General features: G+C 42.9%; 1 protein-coding gene across 1 annotated transcript; it reads right to left on the bottom strand.

The window, feature by feature from the left end:
• Positions 1-520: 520 nt before the first annotated feature.
• On the bottom strand, positions 521-13,838 carry lonp1 (lon peptidase 1, mitochondrial). The gene is made up of 18 exons (XM_010905779.5): positions 13,229-13,838; positions 10,748-10,836; positions 10,528-10,647; positions 10,134-10,407; positions 9,639-9,700; positions 9,249-9,378; positions 8,700-8,783; positions 8,312-8,532; positions 7,178-7,316; positions 6,756-6,934; positions 6,560-6,647; positions 6,293-6,415; positions 3,473-3,589; positions 3,023-3,163; positions 2,061-2,226; positions 1,749-1,975; positions 1,341-1,505; positions 521-1,168 (listed from the first exon to the last, which is right to left on the bottom strand). Exons 1-18 carry the CDS (start codon positions 13,784-13,786, stop codon positions 1,010-1,012), a joined length of 3,042 nt encoding a protein of 1,013 aa, XP_010904081.1. The 5' UTR covers positions 13,787-13,838; the 3' UTR covers positions 521-1,009.
• Positions 13,839-17,863: the final 4,025 nt, after the last annotated feature.

Genomic DNA, 17,863 nt, shown 5'->3' with positions numbered 1-17,863 from the left:
AGTGAGGCACATGGCCAGGACACGTTTGTGGGTGGTGAAGTCAAAGCCAGTACACATCTGTGGGAAGACCAGATTGGGTTTCACTAATGCTCCTGATCTGATGGCTTGAGAGTAAGAATGGGCGTAACTGCCAGTATCCAGGTGTGGAAAGCTGGTAGAGGAATACTCAAAGAACACTAGGAACTCATCACTGCCAAAGTCCCTTCCACAAGCTACTGAAAAAAGGTCTGAATTCTTATATTAGATATTTTATTTTCAATAAATTGGCACAAATCTCTAAAAACGTTTTTTTCACTTTGTCATTTTGGGGTATTGTGTGTAGATTAATAGCAATAAAATATACATTCAGTCTATAACAGAATGTGGAGAAAGTGAATGGATCTGAATACTTTCTGAAGCCACAGGTTTCAAATGGTTTGGGATAGCCAATTATATGAAAGCAAAAAAACATTGTTAAATTACCTATTGTTCAAGTGGGGGAAAATGTGTTAGCAAACAAAGAAAAATGACAGTACGGAAGTTCATTTTAACAGATTAAATGCAACATACATTTTTGGTAAATAAAAAGATCTAGTAAGTCTAGGCTGCGTAGCAGCAACATCATGACCCCAACGGTTTGTTGTTTTTTGGGGATCTTTGTATTCAACTGTTGTAACCCAGAGTCTTCTTTAGCTATTTTACAGGACAGACAGTACCTGTAATTCACCATACAGTTCTATCTGAAAAGATCCAAATGTTTCACCCTTCTGAACATACCCCCTGCCTTATGTAGTCCAACTGATCAGCTGTACAACCACTGACGACAGAGCTGTCTCACACTCTCAGTATAAGTGGTACTTTAACGGCAAGTGAAAGTAAAACAAATCATTGATCTGAAAATCCTCCTTCAGAAAATATCTGGTTGCCCGAACGTCCTTCACTGTAGAACATTAACTATCCTGTTGTGTCCATCCCTAATAACAGTGGTAGCAGCTCAGGTATCAGTGTCAGTCTCATAGGTTCATGTAATTCAGTGTTTACATTGTTCTGGAAAGACAATGGGGTACATCTTTGTGTAATGATCCACAAAGTGAACTTCCAAGCCTTCAGTGATGAACTCTGGAAGGTCAGAGAAGTCTTTCTTGTTCTCTGCCGGTAAGATGATGCAGGTCACACCTGCACGCTTCGCCTGGGGAAAAATAGCGACAAGTGAGGAAAGATTCTGTATGGCACTGTGGGTATAGAAAACATTAACAAACTATAACAGTATAAAAGGCTAGGTTTTTGTCCTCATGAAAAGCTATTGCACTAATCTCCTTGGTAAATGAACAGGGTGTTTTAATAAAAGCTCTGTGACTCACAGCGATGGTCTTCTCCTTGATGCCTCCCACCGGCAGGATCTTTCCGGTCAGGGACACCTCGCCTGTCATGGCCACGTTCTCCCGCACCGGTGTGTTGGTGGCCAGGGACAGCAGGGCCGTGACGATGGTGCAGCCGGCACTGGGCCCGTCCTTGGGAGTAGCACCCTGTAAACAAACATGTCAGTTAGGGATACAGGGAGATATCTGGTAATGCATGTAGGAACACCAGTGTTTCGGTTTGTCTAGAGTGGATGTTGGTTTTGCTTTCATACTCTGTATTGGGTATGATGTGCAGATTTGAGATGACAGTACATGAAAACTATAACAGTTTGTGTGAGGAGAATGTGCGGGTGTACGTGATTAACCTTTTTCGGGTCTGGAAAGACACTGCCGTGACATAAAGCCTACCTCAGGGACATGCAGATGGAGGTGGGAACCAGAAAAGAAATTGTTGTCTGGCTGCTGCTTCATGAGAAACACCCTGGCAAAAGTACTGGCGATCTTGGCGCTCTCCTTCATCACATCGCCCAGCTGCCCGGTGATCTCCAGGGAGCCCTCCCTGGGTCCATCCTTGTCCTTAACCCCAGTGTCCCGAGGCCGCCTCAGGGACGTCTCGATAAACAGCGTGGTTCCACCTGAAGGGAAAGGGGAGGAAACTTGTTTGTATGGTTGTCATTGCATATCGCTTGGAAACTCTTGCATGTATCGGATCTTCCTTACCCATAGCAGTCCATGCCAGGCCCATGACCACGCCAGGTGGTGTCGAATCATACATTCTGTCCACGGTGAATATGGGTTTGCCCACATAGTCCTGCAGGTTGTCAGGGGTAACCTGGACCGCTGTCTCCTCCCCACTCACAATACGGAATGCCACTTTCCGGAAAACCTGGACACATCAGAAGCATCCTGAGGTCTATCATTTTCAGTCACAGGGCATGTTTTTGATCATTTCGATTCAAAAACACTCGCTGGTCCTTATATGTACAGTGTTGGTTTGAAAACTGCTCGGACAGTCGTTAATATTATAAACTTAGTTGCTGGTTCTTTAGATTAAAGGGTACCCGAAGCCTTCTGTGGATATGAAACGTTTGGGTGATTAATGGGAAAATAAAGTGCTGTGAGAAGCTCAGCGTTGAGCGGGTGTCATCTTGTCACATGTTTTTTGCAGGCACTGTTTTTTGGAATTTCTGACATAAGAGTTCCCAGGTGCTGTTGTTATAGAATAGCTATTTGCCTGTATCTGGCATGGATGCTAAACCCTAGTCACTGTCGTGTGTGAAAAACCTAGGAGGGTGGGCATTTTGGAGAAACTGAGAAAAACATAAGGCTTGACGCCTAGGTCACTCATTTTGCCTTTTTTCTAAACTTTAAATCAAACATCAACTAAATGTCTTGATGCTTGTAGGCCTGATTTATATAGCAAGTCACTGCCACGTAACTCACCGAAGGAGCTTTAAGGTAAAATGCTAAGTGCTGTTATAGAAGCTAGCCAAAGACATTTTAAAAGCTGAAGTTGATTTTGAGATGACAAACAGGACATTCATTAGCCTAAAAGTATCAAATTACAATCCATAAGGATAAGCAATGTGTAAATACAGGATTTTAAATACAGTGCTTTACGCAAACAGAAAGGGGAGAATAGCCACTAACACATTACGTCAGAAGGTGATGGTTGGGCTGACCTTTTCCACTTGTTTCTGTAGGTTTCTGACTCCACTCTCTCTGCAGTACTGTCTGATAAGAAGATTCAGAGCATCTGGGGAAATGTTGGTTGTATCCTCGGTCAGCCCACACTGAGTTCGTAACTGGGGTACCAGATACTTCTGTTAGAGAGAGATGAAAAGATAATACAGAGTTACAGCAAGAAAGTACATGTATCATCTTGTCAACTGGCAGCAAAGCATCAATTGTCATGTTACCAACATTAAGAACCTCAGTATTTATCAGAAATGAGCAGAATGTTATTCCATTAGTACTTTATTCACATAAAAATGGTTGGATGGAAATATCAATGTTTGATTTAAGATAGGATGGATGTTTTATATAGCTTATTTAAAAAAAAAATTACGTTCTCTTCACTATGCATTGTATGTTGAGACAGCGGTTTGATTTAATCAAATTTAATGCATTACCTCAGCGATGGCTAGTTTTTCCTGGGCCACATATCCAGAAACGTTGATCATCTCCATGCGGTCTCTGAGGGGCTCTGGGATGGTGTCAGTCACATTGGCAGTGCAGATAAATAGAACCTGGAAATAATTTTTGTACACAACAGTTAGACTTAAATATTATTACCTATAATTTGTTTTGGCCTGTAACAAAAGCCTACAACCACTGAAGCCTAATAAGATGAGGATTGGCCAAAAGATGTAGGTGGGTCTATCTAGATGTAGACAAGTACAGTGAATATAAAAACTAAATGGTCTGGCACCTGATTACATTAGACACATGCTAAACCCAGGACTTCTGGCTGTTCCGAAGTCTAGACTGAAAACCTAAGGGAATCGGGCCTTTACTATACGGGCCCCTAGACTCTGGAACAGCCTACCACAGAATGTCAGAGATGCTACATCAGTGCATTCTTTTAAATCTTACCTAAAAACGAATTTTTATAACATGGCTTTTACAAATATTTTATTATTGTGATTTTATATATTTTTTATTATTTTTACTTCCTTTGTAATATATATGTTTTATATACAGTCCTTGACAAAAGTCTTGTCGCTTGTGTACAAATTGACCTGAAGTGCCGCTGAAATATATTTCTAATCAAGATGTTTTTACAAGAAATGGCTCATTTTAATCCCAACAGCTTTGGTAATAATGTTTCAGTGCAAAACGAAACTGTCAAAAAGTATTCTAATATTCACAGCTTGGTAAAGCCCATTGAGTCAATTTTTGCAAAGACATAAGTGTTGTCGCCTTGTCATATGAGCTTCACCTGTGACTAATAATGGATCAATTAGGTCTCAGGTGTGTATAAAAACAACCCCAGTAAACTAGACCTTCACATCAACTGCAACTAGACCTCTGCAAACATGCCTAAGATTCACCCTGACACCAAAGTTTTGATTATCAAGAGGCTGAAGATCAGATCCACTGCTGATGTGGCAGACACCTTCAATGTGTCTCAGCGTCAAGTACAGAGGATAAAAAAAACATTTGAAGAATCTGGAGACGTTTTTTGACAAGCCCAGGTCAGGCAGACCCCGCAAGACAACTGCTCGAGAGGACCGTTTGTTGGCTCGAAAATCCAAGGCCAGCCCCTTTTCCCCTGCAGCAGAGCTACACGAGACCTGGTCACCTGAAGTCCCTGTGTCAACCAGAACAGTTTGTCGGATTCTGTCTCGAAATGGCCTCCATGGTCGAATCAGTGCCCAGAAGCCAGCACTAAACAAAAGACAATTGAAAAACCGTGTGGCATTTGCCAAGGCCCACAGCCTGCTAAAAGGATGGATGCTGGAAAAGTGGAAGAAGGTGGATTTTTCAGATGAATCTTCTGTTGAATTACACCACAGTCGCCGCAAATATTGCAGGAGACCTACTGGAGCCCGCATGGAAGTTCGGTGGCGGAAAAATCATGGTCTGGGGTTACATCCAGTATGGGGGTGTGCGAGAGATCTGCAGGGTGGAAGGCAACATCAATAGTCTAAAATACCAAGAAATCTTAGCTACTTCTTATATTCCCAACCATAAAAGAGGCCAAATTATGCAGCAGGATGGTGCTCCATCGCATACTTCCATCTCCACATCAAAGTTCCTCAAGGCGAAGATCAAGATGCTCCAGGATTGGCCAGCCCAGTCACCAGACATGAACATCATTGAGCGTAGGATGAAAGAGGAAGCATGGAAGACGAAAGTGTATGTGTGTTGTGTTTTTGTGTTTTTTTCTGCTGGCTGTACAAATAATTGCCCCTCGGGGACAATAAAGTATCCTTGACCTTGACCTTGACCTTGAAACCAAAGAATTTTGCTGAACTCTGGGAGGAATGCAAGACTGCTTTCTTTGCTATTCCTGATGACTTCATCAATAAATTGTATGAATCCTTGCCAAACCGCATGGATGCAGTCCTTCAAGCTCATACAAGAAGTCATACAAGATATTAAATTTGGATCTCACAGCACCACTACTTAATTTGCTGACATATTTTTGTATTTGCAGTAAATTTGTTCAATTTCTGTATAGGCGACAAAACTTTTGTCTTGCCAACATTTGACCTTTCTGTCTTGATTAAATGTTAATATTTTTTCAGTGAAACTAATTTATTTCAGTGCATTAAACATCATTTGGGAGGGTTTTAGCTTTTCATATGAGCTATTTCTAACACCAATTGATTAATTAAAAGTCAGGTTAGTAGCAGGTGTTTCTACAAAATAGATAAGCGACAAGACTTTTGTCAGGGACTGTATATTATTTTATTATTATTTTAATGTATTTTTATTGTTAGTAAAACACTTGAGTAATTGTACTAGAAATGCGCTATACAAATAGTTATTATTATTATCCATGACAAGGACAGGCAAGTTGTGTGTATTGTTGCCATTCTGCCCACCACTGCACTGAAATACATCTGTTTATGGTCCGCCACATGACTAGCGCACCTGATTCCTGACATAATTCTGCCTGTCATTAAGTTGTATTCGACGACTGGACTGCCACTGACTGGATGATTCTTTTCATTTTTTACACCCTTAACAGGAATACTCTAAACACTGTTGTGCTTGAAAAGGCCAGAAGTGTGGACGTTTCTAATATACTGGCCTGGCACTGAAGATCAAACCACACTCGCACTCTCTTAGGTCACTCGTTTGGCCCATTCCAAAATGCAATCAAAAAAGTTATTGAATGCATTCATGCCGGTCTGTCTGCTTTATATAGTGAGCCACAGTCATTTTTGTGAATGTTATTGTGCACCTATTTAATGGGCCACTAAGTGTAAGAGTCCATCTACCTTGGACAAGTCCACAGGCACATCCAGGTAGTGGTCGAGGAAGTTAAAGTTCTGCTCAGGGTCTAGAAGCTCCAGCAATGCAGAGGACGGGTCGCCTTGGTAACCCCGACCAATCTTGTCAACCTGGGCCAAGTAACACAGAACTGTCAAAACTATCCTTCACCGGAAATACAGTGACACAAACAATGAAGAAATAAATTAAGGACGTAAAACTTGAGTTAAACACATAAGCAGCAGAAGGCTTTGAAAAAGAATGTTATAATTCACCTCATCAATTAGGACCAGTGGGTTTTCTGTCTTTGTCTTCTTGAGGCACTGAATGATCTTTCCAGGCATGGCTCCAACATATGTTCTCCTAAACATTACAAAGCAAATGTACATTAAATACTCTCAACTTGACTCTTTATTGCATTTGAATTGGGATCATGCTTTATTGGGCAATAAACTACAAATAAGTACACACCTGTGGCCTTTGATTTCGGCAACATCTGTCATACCGCCAACACTGAAGCGGAAATATTCTCGATTGAGTGCTCTGGCGATGGAGCGGGCAATGCTGGTCTTTCCAACACCAGGAGGGCCATAGAAGCACAAGATCTTTCCCTGGGTTGAGCCTCTCAGCTGGCTCACTGCAATAAACTCCTGCAGGGGAAAGGATGGATGAGGTACACAGGAAATGTTTCCTTATATGAATCCCCATTTAACAAGAAATAAATTGTTTTATTTAGTCAAAACCTACAGTAACATTCAGGTTTACAAAGTCAGTTCATGAGAGATTAGTCTTTCATTGAGGAAGAAAAACCTGATAACAGGAAATTATTTGGTCATTATGTCTACCACTGTCAAAATTGTAACCCTGATGCTGCTATGATGTTATTCTCTCACCAGAATGCGTTTTTTGACATCATCCATCCCATAATGGTCCTCCTCTAGCACCTCTTTGGCCCGTTTCAGCTCTAGGTTCTCCTCACTATTAGTTCCCCATGGCATGGAGGTCAACCAGTCCAGATAGTTCCGGGTCACACTGCAAACAGAGTTAATACAGATTAATTAGTCAAAAGTAATCAAGCAACCAAAAACATACATTTAAACAGTAATTATTTAAAGCTCTGCTGGTCAGACTAATATCAATACAGCTGATGTTTATACACACACCGTTTCCCAATACAGATAATTCCTGACGAAGTAGATAGGTTTGAGCTTTGGCAGTATGAATTCAGTTTGAAATAATGTGTATCCAACAATATTTTTGTCTCCCAGTTAAAACATTTTTAAAAAATAAGCAACTGTGGTTTATCTTTCAAATAAACACAAAAGTGTCATGAGAAACTAAATAAAGATGTAATGATTGGAAGAATAAAGGGTAGTGTGGATTCAACAAAAGTTCCAGACACAAACTGCATCACCACCACTCAAGCAGCACATTCACAAAATAAGGTGTCCATCAGGTCAATGTAAAAACTGTGGGAGAGAGCATTTTGCGACACAGTTTTGAAAGCATGAGATTAATAACGTGGTTATGTTACTTTAAACCTGTAATGTTTTACTTTGAAACCCCTGCTTTGATACTAGAACTACATTTAAAAAGTATTTGAAGACATTATAAGCCTATGCTTGACTAAAGTTCATTTAAATAAGATATCAAACTTTTCTCTAAAAAATTTTGTCTAAAGGGGCATTTGATCCACTGGTTCCACAAAAAGAGAAAATACACCTGCTACGACTCAAACATTGTATAGCCTAAGCCTCCAATCTGGACTAATGTTGTGAAAAATATGTATAACAGGATAACAAGGTTTCCAGACCAGCAGAGATATACAAATGTGGTTGCGCAACAGGGGCAAAGGTGATTAAAAGTAACATTTTGTTTGTTGTAACAATGTTAGGGGGATAGCATTTTTCAAAAAGCTCCCCTTTTCTAAACAATCAGTTCCAACACAAGCTTTGAAACTCAATCATGTAAAACAGTATGGAAGGAACTCCATTTTGCACTATATGACAGCAGGTTCATAAACTAACTTGAACTCTGAGGAGTGGTTATCGAGCAGGCTGAGTTTGTTGAGCTCCTCATTGATAACCTCCATGATGTGCTCAGGGACGGTGCGTTCTTTCAGTCTTTCCCTGAACTTCTCCTCGATGGCATCCTTGTCCTCCTTCTCCAAGCCCAGCTCCTTCTTAATGATTTTCAGTTGCTCTTGCAGGAGGTACTTCCTGTGGGTCAGCTTAATTTTCTCCTCCACCTGAGGCACAGCAAAATAAAATTCAGACACTATCAAATGGTAATGCGTTTAATTCTGTGCAGGGAATTGTAGAATTTAGGACAGTAAAATGTGTCATTTATTTTGCAAAGAGCTTGAGGTAATGCTTTGAAGACGTCATGTACATCTTAAAGTAGGAGAAGACTAACCTCCCTGCCAAGGCGTTGCTGCAGCTTACTCAGCTCATATTCTTTCTTTAGCAGCGATAAAGCCTTGTAGAGACGTTTGGGAATCTGAGGAGAGTGGTAAAAAATGACATATTTTCCAAAGAAAATATAATAAATGTGCATGTTATTTTGATATATGCGCAGTGGCTACTTAATTACTTACACCTGATCGTTAAAGCAAATAGCAAACAGTGGATCATGTGGATTTATCTCAGTATAAAGCATGCAGAAGTGGTCAAGAGGTTTAGTTGTTTGACCACACATGAGAATGAGGAAGACACATGATCTAAGCAACTCTGACTGTAAGAAATATCTCTAGCACCTTGTTGAATCCATGCCACAAATAAATCAGACTGACTGCAAAGAAAACCCCAATGCTAGATAGGAGTATCTAATAAAATAGCCACTGAGTGTACTAAAATGCTTAATGTTGTATTTGTGTAGTTTGATCATCCTTGAAGAGAAAAGGCAAATCAAATATTATACAGAAATTATAATTTGGGTTAGTAAGGGCAAACCCAGTCCACTTACATTGGTCTCTTCCAGGACATCCTGTAGTTCATGTGACTCTGCCCCTGTGAGAGCAGCTCCCATATCACTCAGATAGATTGGGTTGTCTACTACTCTTTGCCCAGCCTGCATCATCTGAAGAACAGACTCTCTGCATAGCGACAGATACAGTTATACTCTTGTCATTTGACTGACACATGCATTTATAAAGAAAAGCCCCCAAAAAATGTGCAAACCCTTTGACAGAAATGAGTGTTGGTAACATATATTCTGTTTGAATAAATAGATAAGAATTCCAGACTATTAATGCCTTCTAAAACCATCATTAAGACATCAGTAAGCATCAGTATCCCTGGTGTTCCGAATGATAATTATAAACTTCAGTATATTTTTCTAGAAAGCTGTAATTACCTGTAAAGTGGATTTAGGGCGATGATGTCACGGATGGTCTTCACGATCTCTGCTGTCAATGCCTTCATTCATTAAAAAAAAAGTACATTCATTTGTATTTTCTAAAAACATTATATAAAAAATGAAAAGTACCTATAGGCTATTCCACACAAAGATGAATTCTTTATTTAATTTAACTGTAGGCCAACTCTTTTGTCTACATTCACCCAACATAAAGGTAACATTTTATTATATAAAGGGAAAAAAAATGTTTATGTTGCCTGGCCTTGTATATTATTCAGGCTACTGGTGATCATTCAATCTTTAAGATACAATGCTTTCTGCTGACCTTATGAAATCACAACAAATGACAGTGCATTGTGATATATTTTGTCAAATAAATCAATAGTTTTATTGTCTATTTGACTCTTTGTAACATAACTTTCTAAAGTAACATCTTTTCAGAATAATCATTTGTGTTGGATGTATTAGAGATTATATAATCAAAATGCCTACCTTAACCTCCTCTGAGACTTCAAACTGTTCATGCACCACATTGTCCACCTCCACCATAAGGATATCAGAGGAGGGCAGAGGAATCGCCTCTACGATCAGGTTGGCCTCGTTCACCTTCTCCTCCATGGCTTCAGCCATGGTGGCTGGCTCTTTACGCTCCTTCCTCTTGGCCTTTCGACGTGAGGCCTTGAGCAGGCTCCCCGGTTCAGTGTCAGAGGAATGCTCAGAAGCAGGCTCGTCCGGCTCCACCTCTAACTGCTTGGTGATACGGATTCTACAACAGCGAGAAAGGAATATTTCGTCTGTTACATGCATTTTAGATGTTTTCAACAGAAAGACAATGTACAGATGGAATATGACAATGTAACATGCAGAGAAGTTTTTATATCCGTACCTTCGATGGCCCATGACAATCATTCTCAGCTTGTCACCAAGATCCTGCATCTCATGTATCTGTACAAAGGTCCCCGTGTTGTAGATGGCATCCAGACTCTCAACCACATCAGACTCATTACTTATTACCAAGGGTGTAAGAGAGAAAGAGGGACGTCAAATGAGGCAGTATTGCAGAATCTGTAAATAAATGGTTGTTTACAGTACAATATTTCCCTTACGCGTCATCTTTCTTTAGGAAAACGCCAGCGTACGGTTGGGCCAGTCTGACTTTTCTCCTCAAAAGATCCATCAGCGGCTTGTTCTTCACCTAGAAACACATCAGGCTCCATGATTAATGATCACAACAGCCTTCCAAAATACTGCATTTTCAATTAGTGTGTAGAATTTAGATTTCCACTGTATGTACAATGAATCACAGTGAAAACACAAACAAATCATTATTATAAATGTAACCTTTGTATGTGAATGCAGATTGCTAAAATATGTAATATAATATAGTAATTGTGTTTTGCTTTCAGAAGAAGCATTGGATTGTAGGGACTGGTAGCCAAGTTGGAGTCAAACTCAAAGCACCCAATAAATTCCACCAAAAACAATCTCTTTCTCTTTTAGGTTTCTTCCTAAATTCCAACTTAGAAGGGATTTTTTCCTAGCCACTGTGCATCAACTTTGTTGTTTGTTGCTCTTTGGGGTTTCTGGCTGAGTATCTGTGAAAGCACTTTGTGACAACTACTGATATAAAAAGGGCTCTATAAAATGTGACTGACTGAATTTGACCAGTCCCAAACATTAAATAACTCTTCAAAGTTACTTTGGCTAATTCAGTGATTAATCCTTTCTTATAATATCTACTGTGTCGATTCAGGGTTGAGGCGCAGCCCGTGGCCTAACAGTAGCCCTGCCGCAGGCGTGAGTAACAGGTTATCAAGCAAATACCGGGCACTTGTCAGGGGAATTATCTTTCTCCATCCCCCCTTTAAAACAGATGTGGCTTCTCAGGCGGAGAAAGACACAGACATGGAGGAAGCTTGAGAAAGGAGAGAACAGGTGGAGAAAGACACAGACATGGAGGAAGCTTGAGAAAGGAGACAACAGGTGGAGAAAGACACAGACATGGAGGAAGCTTGAGAAAGGAGACAACAGTGCGGAGGAGAAGCGTGATGGAAGACAGAGAGGCCGTGAGAGAAAGAATGACTTACTTTATCCCGTTAAGTTTTGGTTTTGTGTTTTGTTAGGCTTAGTGCCATCTCCCAGGGAGATGACCTTTGTTCTACCATCTTTTGTTTGTATTCGTGGCAGAAAAGAAAACTAAAAATTCAACAAAACCCAACTTCCCTTGTTGTCTGGCTCAGTTATATATCCACTGTTCTGCTGCAAAATAGTGGATGTTAACAACTTACCCGTTCACACTATTCATAAAATTATAAAGAAATGTTTGTCTTTCACTTAACTTATAGAGCAGAGTATTTGAGGATATTTGAAATGCATTTACAGGTCACTTAATTAAGTAAACCTGCTCATTAACCCAAATAGGCATATCATATCCCGGCAACTCAATATGTACATTTTAATGGTTGTTGGACCAAACGTTTAAGCAACTTTGAACATAGTATGATTGTTGTCAAGAGGTGGCTCCAGCATCTCCAAACCAGCTGATCAGAAGGGACTTTCACATGCTACAGTCACTCAAGTTTACAGAGAATGGTGCAATAAACAAGAAAACAGCCAGAGAGTGGCAGTTGTGTGGGACCAAAAAACCTCGTTAATGGGATAGGTCAAAGGAGAATGGCCAGACTTGTGTAAGCTGAGTGAAAGACTTAAAATAGTCAAATAATCATCTCTGACCTCAAAATGCATTGAATCTTGAAGCAGACAGAGACAAAAGGAGGTGCTAACTGTTATTTGATAGATCCCGAGAAAGGAGCAGGTGGGTATCTTTTTGGTGATACAATTTGGTAGAACTATGAAACACTCAAACACAGCAACAATGTTTTTTTTTTTTTTTTTTTTAAATGTATGAAGGCCTCGATAGCAGAGACTGTGATTACCATCCGTGACATCATCACCCTAAATCAACATTACAGATAATTACATCTGATCCCAGGTCTGGGATTTATAAAAAAAAATTGTGTTAAAAATTAGGTACACTCGATTACACAATTATCTGAAATATATTGCCACATTTTTCTAGCCTATGTGTCTGCAAGGCAATACATTATTCTGAGATAGGAACAACAGAGTGATGACCAGTAAATTGCATTATATATATATAAAAATAACTTGAATGCATAATTGCGCACACACATATATATTGTATTTTATGTCATACCAGAGGACCCATTATGGATTGAAATCTATTAAATGGCTGATAAAATAAAAGGGAGAAATAGGCTTAATATGTTATTTTTCCATTAAATAAATACAGTGATATATTTGACATGAGCGATCACACAGTAGCCTAACTTCCATTTTGAGAAACAAATGATTTCCTGAGGAGGGGAAAGACGATCAGTTTGTCAAAGATGTCATTGAATAACAGCCCCAGGTGGATGATGAAATCCGCAGTAATACCCACCACATTGACAGCAAAGATGATCAAAGTGGTGAAATTAAATTACTTGGACGGAATTTACTAAAATTAGAAGGTGGCACACTAAAAAATGACTGATTGCGTCATCCAAATGTCCTTGATAACATACCTCGATAATCTTGATGAACCTTGGGAACACCGGGTTCCTACTGACAGCGATCAGAGGCACGTTGGGGAACACTTCCGGCACCAGCATCGGTGTGAGAGCTGTCATCTGTGGGGAGGTGTACGGTGTTACTCCATCTCCCCCCGACTCGTCTCCCCCAGAACCGCTGCTCTCTGAGCCGTCTTCCCCCGAGAAGCCAGCGCCGCTACCTCTGTTGCCAAAAAATCGTATCTGGTTGCAACTGGCCGAAGCCTTGCATCCCAGGACATTTCTTTCTCCAGCAAAAACACCGGTGATCCTGGTCCATCGGTTGATTTGCGCAAGCCTCTCACCTCCTGTAACTGATGAGAAAACGTTACCAAAGCGGCCGTAGCATGTTTTCTGAAGTGTACCGCTCGTGGAATAAGACCTTTTGGCCACCATTCCAGGCCCTCTAGATGACTCGATTAGGAGAGATTGCACAGCCCCTGTTATAAACATATTGGGGTAGTTTCTCGATAACATTGTCCCGTTTTTACAAGACTGCTTGCAAGCACCCAGCATTCTCATGTAGGTGGCCATATTGAATCTCGAGCATTCTATCGCACGACCTGTTTCCGGCAGTGTTTGATTACGACATTAGGAAATATCCACCCTCTTTACACAAGCGCTGGCTAACCTTGTCCGGAATGACCGTCAATCCAAATGTTGTTCAAACAAAATCATAAGACTTGAGTTATTTAATTGCGCATTAAGCCGCATGATGTTCCTGAAAAGTAAATAAAATCCACTAGAATTATTACAACAAAATAAAACGTTAATGATACACACGTTTTCAGGTAACACAGGGTGGATAAAATCAAGGCAAATAAATCAACAAGTTTGGGATTTGAATCAAGTTTACTTCTGGAAATACATCTAATTGGTGACGACGCACACCGGTTTCTATGTTAAGATTCACAGTGAGGCTGTGTTTATAATGCATGCTGTTTTGTATTTAAGTTACTTCTGTTAAGCGTTTTGTTTTACACAGTTCTTTATAGTTTATCCAGAATGCCTTTTGTGTCTTTTTCATTTCAATTAGTCACTCGCAAAATTATCCACCCCCTGCACTTCTCCACATTTCCCCCCCCATTGATCAACATTAAAAAGTAAATGTCAAAGACAAAATCAAATCTACAAATTGCTCGAAATTATTTACATAATTGATTGCATAAGTATTCACCCTCTTTAGTCAAGATTTGGTAGAGGCACCTTTGGCAGCAATTACAGCCTTTAGTCTATTTGGATAAGTCCAACACAGTGTCAAGGACCCCAGAAATATTGAGGTCATGAGTTGTAGCAACTCCCACCCCCTGTACATTTAGAGTTCTGTAATTCAAACGTATGCATTTTTTGAGAGCATAGTGAGCAAAAACTAAATATAATCAGTTTGATAGTATGTAAGTTGAATTCTTGATGTCATGGCCAAAAAAATTACATAATACTTTATGGCCTTCCATGTTTAATTAAATTTGTATCTGTTCTACGAAATACCCGTTTCCTAAATGCTGTGAACACAAGAATATTGATGATATTTTTCATCCTTTGCACGCTTTTTGTCTGTTAAGCCCTCTTGAAAAGCACTTCCCATCAAACAAGATCATTGTGTTATCTAAATCTAGTGGTCCCTTCCACTCATTTAGGAAAGTTTGAGACTGACTGACTGCCTCTCCTTGAACTGCCACCTTAATGTGGTGGAGGGGTTTGAGTACCCAAGTCACCCTAGGAGCTATGTTGTCTGGTGCTATATGCCCCTGGTAGGGTCTCCCAAGGCAAACAGGTCCTAGGCGACGGGTCAGACTAAGAGCGGTTCAAAAACCCCTTAATGATGAAAACAATCTTGTGTTCTGTGACGTTGCCCGGCATGGCGCAGCCGGGGCCCCACCCTGGAGCCAGGCCCGGGATTGGGGCTCGTTTGCAAGCGCCTGGTGGCCGGGCCTTTCCCCATGGGGCTCGGCCGGGCTCAGCCCGAACGAGCGACATGGGGCCGCCCTCCCGTGGGCTCACCACCCACAGGAGGGACCATAAGGGGCCGGTGCAGAGAGGATCGGGCGGCAGTCGAAGGCGGGGGCCTAGACAACCCGATCCCTGGACACGGAAACTAGCTCTAGGGACGTGGAATGTCACCTCGCTGGCGGGGAAGGAGCCTGAGATCGTGCGTGAGGTTGAGAGGTTCCGACTAGAGGTAGTCGGGATCACCTCTACGCACGGCTTGGGCTCTGGAACCACACTCCTTGAGAGAGGATGGACTCTTCACCACTCTGGAGTTGCCCATGGTGAGAGGCGGCGGGCTGGTGTGGGTTTGCTTATAGCTCCCCAGCTCTGCTGCCATGTATTGGAGTTTACCCCGGTGAACGAGAGGGTCGTTTCCCTGCGCCTACGGGTCGGGGATAGGTCTCTCACTGTTGTTTGTGCCTACGGGCCGAACGGCAGTGCAGAGTACCCGACCTTCTTGGAGTCTCTGGGAGGGGTGCTGGAAAGTGCTCCGACTGGGGACTCTATCGTTCTACTGGGGGACTTCAACGCCCACGTGGGCAACGACAGTGACACCTGGAGGGGCGTGATTGGGAGGAACGGCCCCCCTGATCTGAACCCGAGCGGTGTTCAGTTATTGGACTTCTGTGCTAGTCACAGTTTGTCCATAACGAACACCATGTTCAAGCATAAGGGTGTCCATCAGTGCACGTGGCACCAGGACACCCTAGGCCGCAGGTCGATGATCGACTTTGTTGTCGTTTCATCTGACCTGCGGCCGTATGTCTTGGACACTCAGGTGAAGAGAGGGGCGGAGCTGTCAACTGATCACCACCTGGTTGTGAGTTGGATCCGATGGGGGGGAAGGAAGCTGGACAGACTCGGCAGGCCCAAGCGTACTGTAAGGGTCTGCTGGGAACGTCTGGCCGAGTCTCCTGTCAGAGAGATCTTTAACTCCCACCTCCGACAGAGCTTCGACTGGATCCCGAGGGAGGCTGGAGATATTGAGCCCGAGTGGAACCTTGTTCTCCACCGCCATTGTCGAAGTGGCCGCTCGGAGCTGTGGCCGTAAGGTCTCCGGTGCCTGTCGAGGCAGCAATCCCCGAACCCGGTGGTGGACACCGGAAGTAAGGGATGCTGTCAAGCTGAAGAAGGAGTCCTATCAGGCCTGGTTGGCTTGTGGGACTCCTGAGGCAGCTGACGGGTACCGACAGGCCAAGCGGACTGCAGCCCGGGTGGTTGTGGAGGCAAAAACTCGGGCCTGGGAGGAGTTCGGTGAGGCCATGGAGAAGGACTATCGGCTGGCCTCAAACAGATTCTGGCAAACCATCCGGCGCCTCAGGAGAGGGAAACAGTGCCCTACCAATGCTGTTTACAGTAAAGGTGGGCAGCTGTTGACCTCAACTGGGGATGTCGTCGGGCGGTGGAAGGAGTACTTCGAGGATCTCCTCAATCCCGCCGTCACGTCTTCCATTGAGGAAGCAGAGGATGAGGGCTCAGAGGTGGACTCGTCCATCACCCGGGCTGAAGTCACCGAGGTGGTTAAGAAACTCCTCGGTGGCAAGGCACCGGGGGTGGATGAGATCCGCCCTGAGTACCTCAAGTCTCTGGATGTTGTGGGGCTGTCTTGGCTGACACGCCTGAGCAACATCGCGTGGCAGTCGGGGACAGTGCCTCTGGGATGGCAGACCGGGGTGGTGGTCCCTCTTTTTAAAAAGGGGGACCGGAGGGGGTGTTCCAACTATAGGGGGATCACACTTCTCAGCCTCCCCGGGAAAGTCTATGCCAGGGTTCTGGAGAGGAGAATACGGCCAATAGTAGAACCTCGGATTCAGGAGGAAGAGTGTGGTTTTCGTCCAGGCCGTGGAACACTGGACCAGCTCTATACCCTCTACAGGGTGATGGAGGGTTCATTGGAGTTTGCCCAACCAATCCACATGTGTTTTGTGGATTTGGAGAAGGCATTCGACTGTGTCCCTCGCGGCATCCTGTGGAGGGTGCTTCGGGAATATGGGGTCCTGGGTCCTTTGCTAAAGGCTGTCAGGTCCCTGTACAACCGAAGCAGGAGCTTGGTCTGCATTGCCGGCAGTACGTCAGACTTGTTCCCTGTGCATGTTGGACTCCGGCAGGGCTGCCCTTTGTCACCAGTTCTGTTCGTAATTTTTATGGACAGAATTTCTAGGCGCAGCCAGGGGCCGGAGGGTGTCAGGTTTGGGGACCACACGATTTCGTCTCTGCTCTTTGCGGATGATGTTGTCGTGTTGGCCCCTTCAAACCAGGACCTTCAGCATGCACTTGGACGGTTTGCAGCCGAGTGTGAAGCGATGGGGATGAAAATCAGTACCTCCAAATCCGAGGCCATGGTCCTCAGTCGGAAAAGGGTGGCTTGCCCACTTGATACTGGCTGGAGAGTGCCTGCCTCAAGTGGAGGAGTTTAAGTATCTAGGGGTCTTGTTCACGAGTGAGGGAAGGATGGAACGGGAGATTGACAGACGGATCGGTGCAGCTTCTGCAGTAATGCGGTCGATGTATCGGTCTGTCGTGGTGAAGAAAGAGCTGAGCCGCAAGGCGAAGCTCTCGATTTACCGGTCAATCTACGTTCCTACTCTCACCTATTGTCATGAGCTTTGGGTCATGACCGAA

This window comes from Esox lucius, chromosome 8 (genome assembly GCF_011004845.1).
Source record: "Esox lucius isolate fEsoLuc1 chromosome 8, fEsoLuc1.pri, whole genome shotgun sequence".
Lineage (NCBI taxonomy): Eukaryota > Metazoa > Chordata > Actinopteri > Esociformes > Esocidae > Esox > Esox lucius.
This window is presented reverse-complemented; position numbering and strand designations above follow the sequence as displayed.

What these genes read in the sequence shown, in the direction of transcription:
- lonp1 (XM_010905779.5), bottom strand. Translation starts at nt 13,786, where the DNA reads ATGGCCACCTACATGAGAATGCTGGGTGCTTGCAAGCAGTCTTGTAAA. An exon ending in TTCCTAAAGAAAGATGACGC is followed by an intron (nt 10,648 to 10,747) that starts GTAAGGGAAATA and finishes CTTGGTAATAAG; the next exon opens with TAATGAGTCTGATGTGGTTG. An exon ending in TCCATCTGCATGTCCCTGAG is followed by an intron (nt 1,506 to 1,748) that starts GTAGGCTTTATG and finishes GTTTGTTTACAG; the next exon opens with GGTGCTACTCCCAAGGACGG.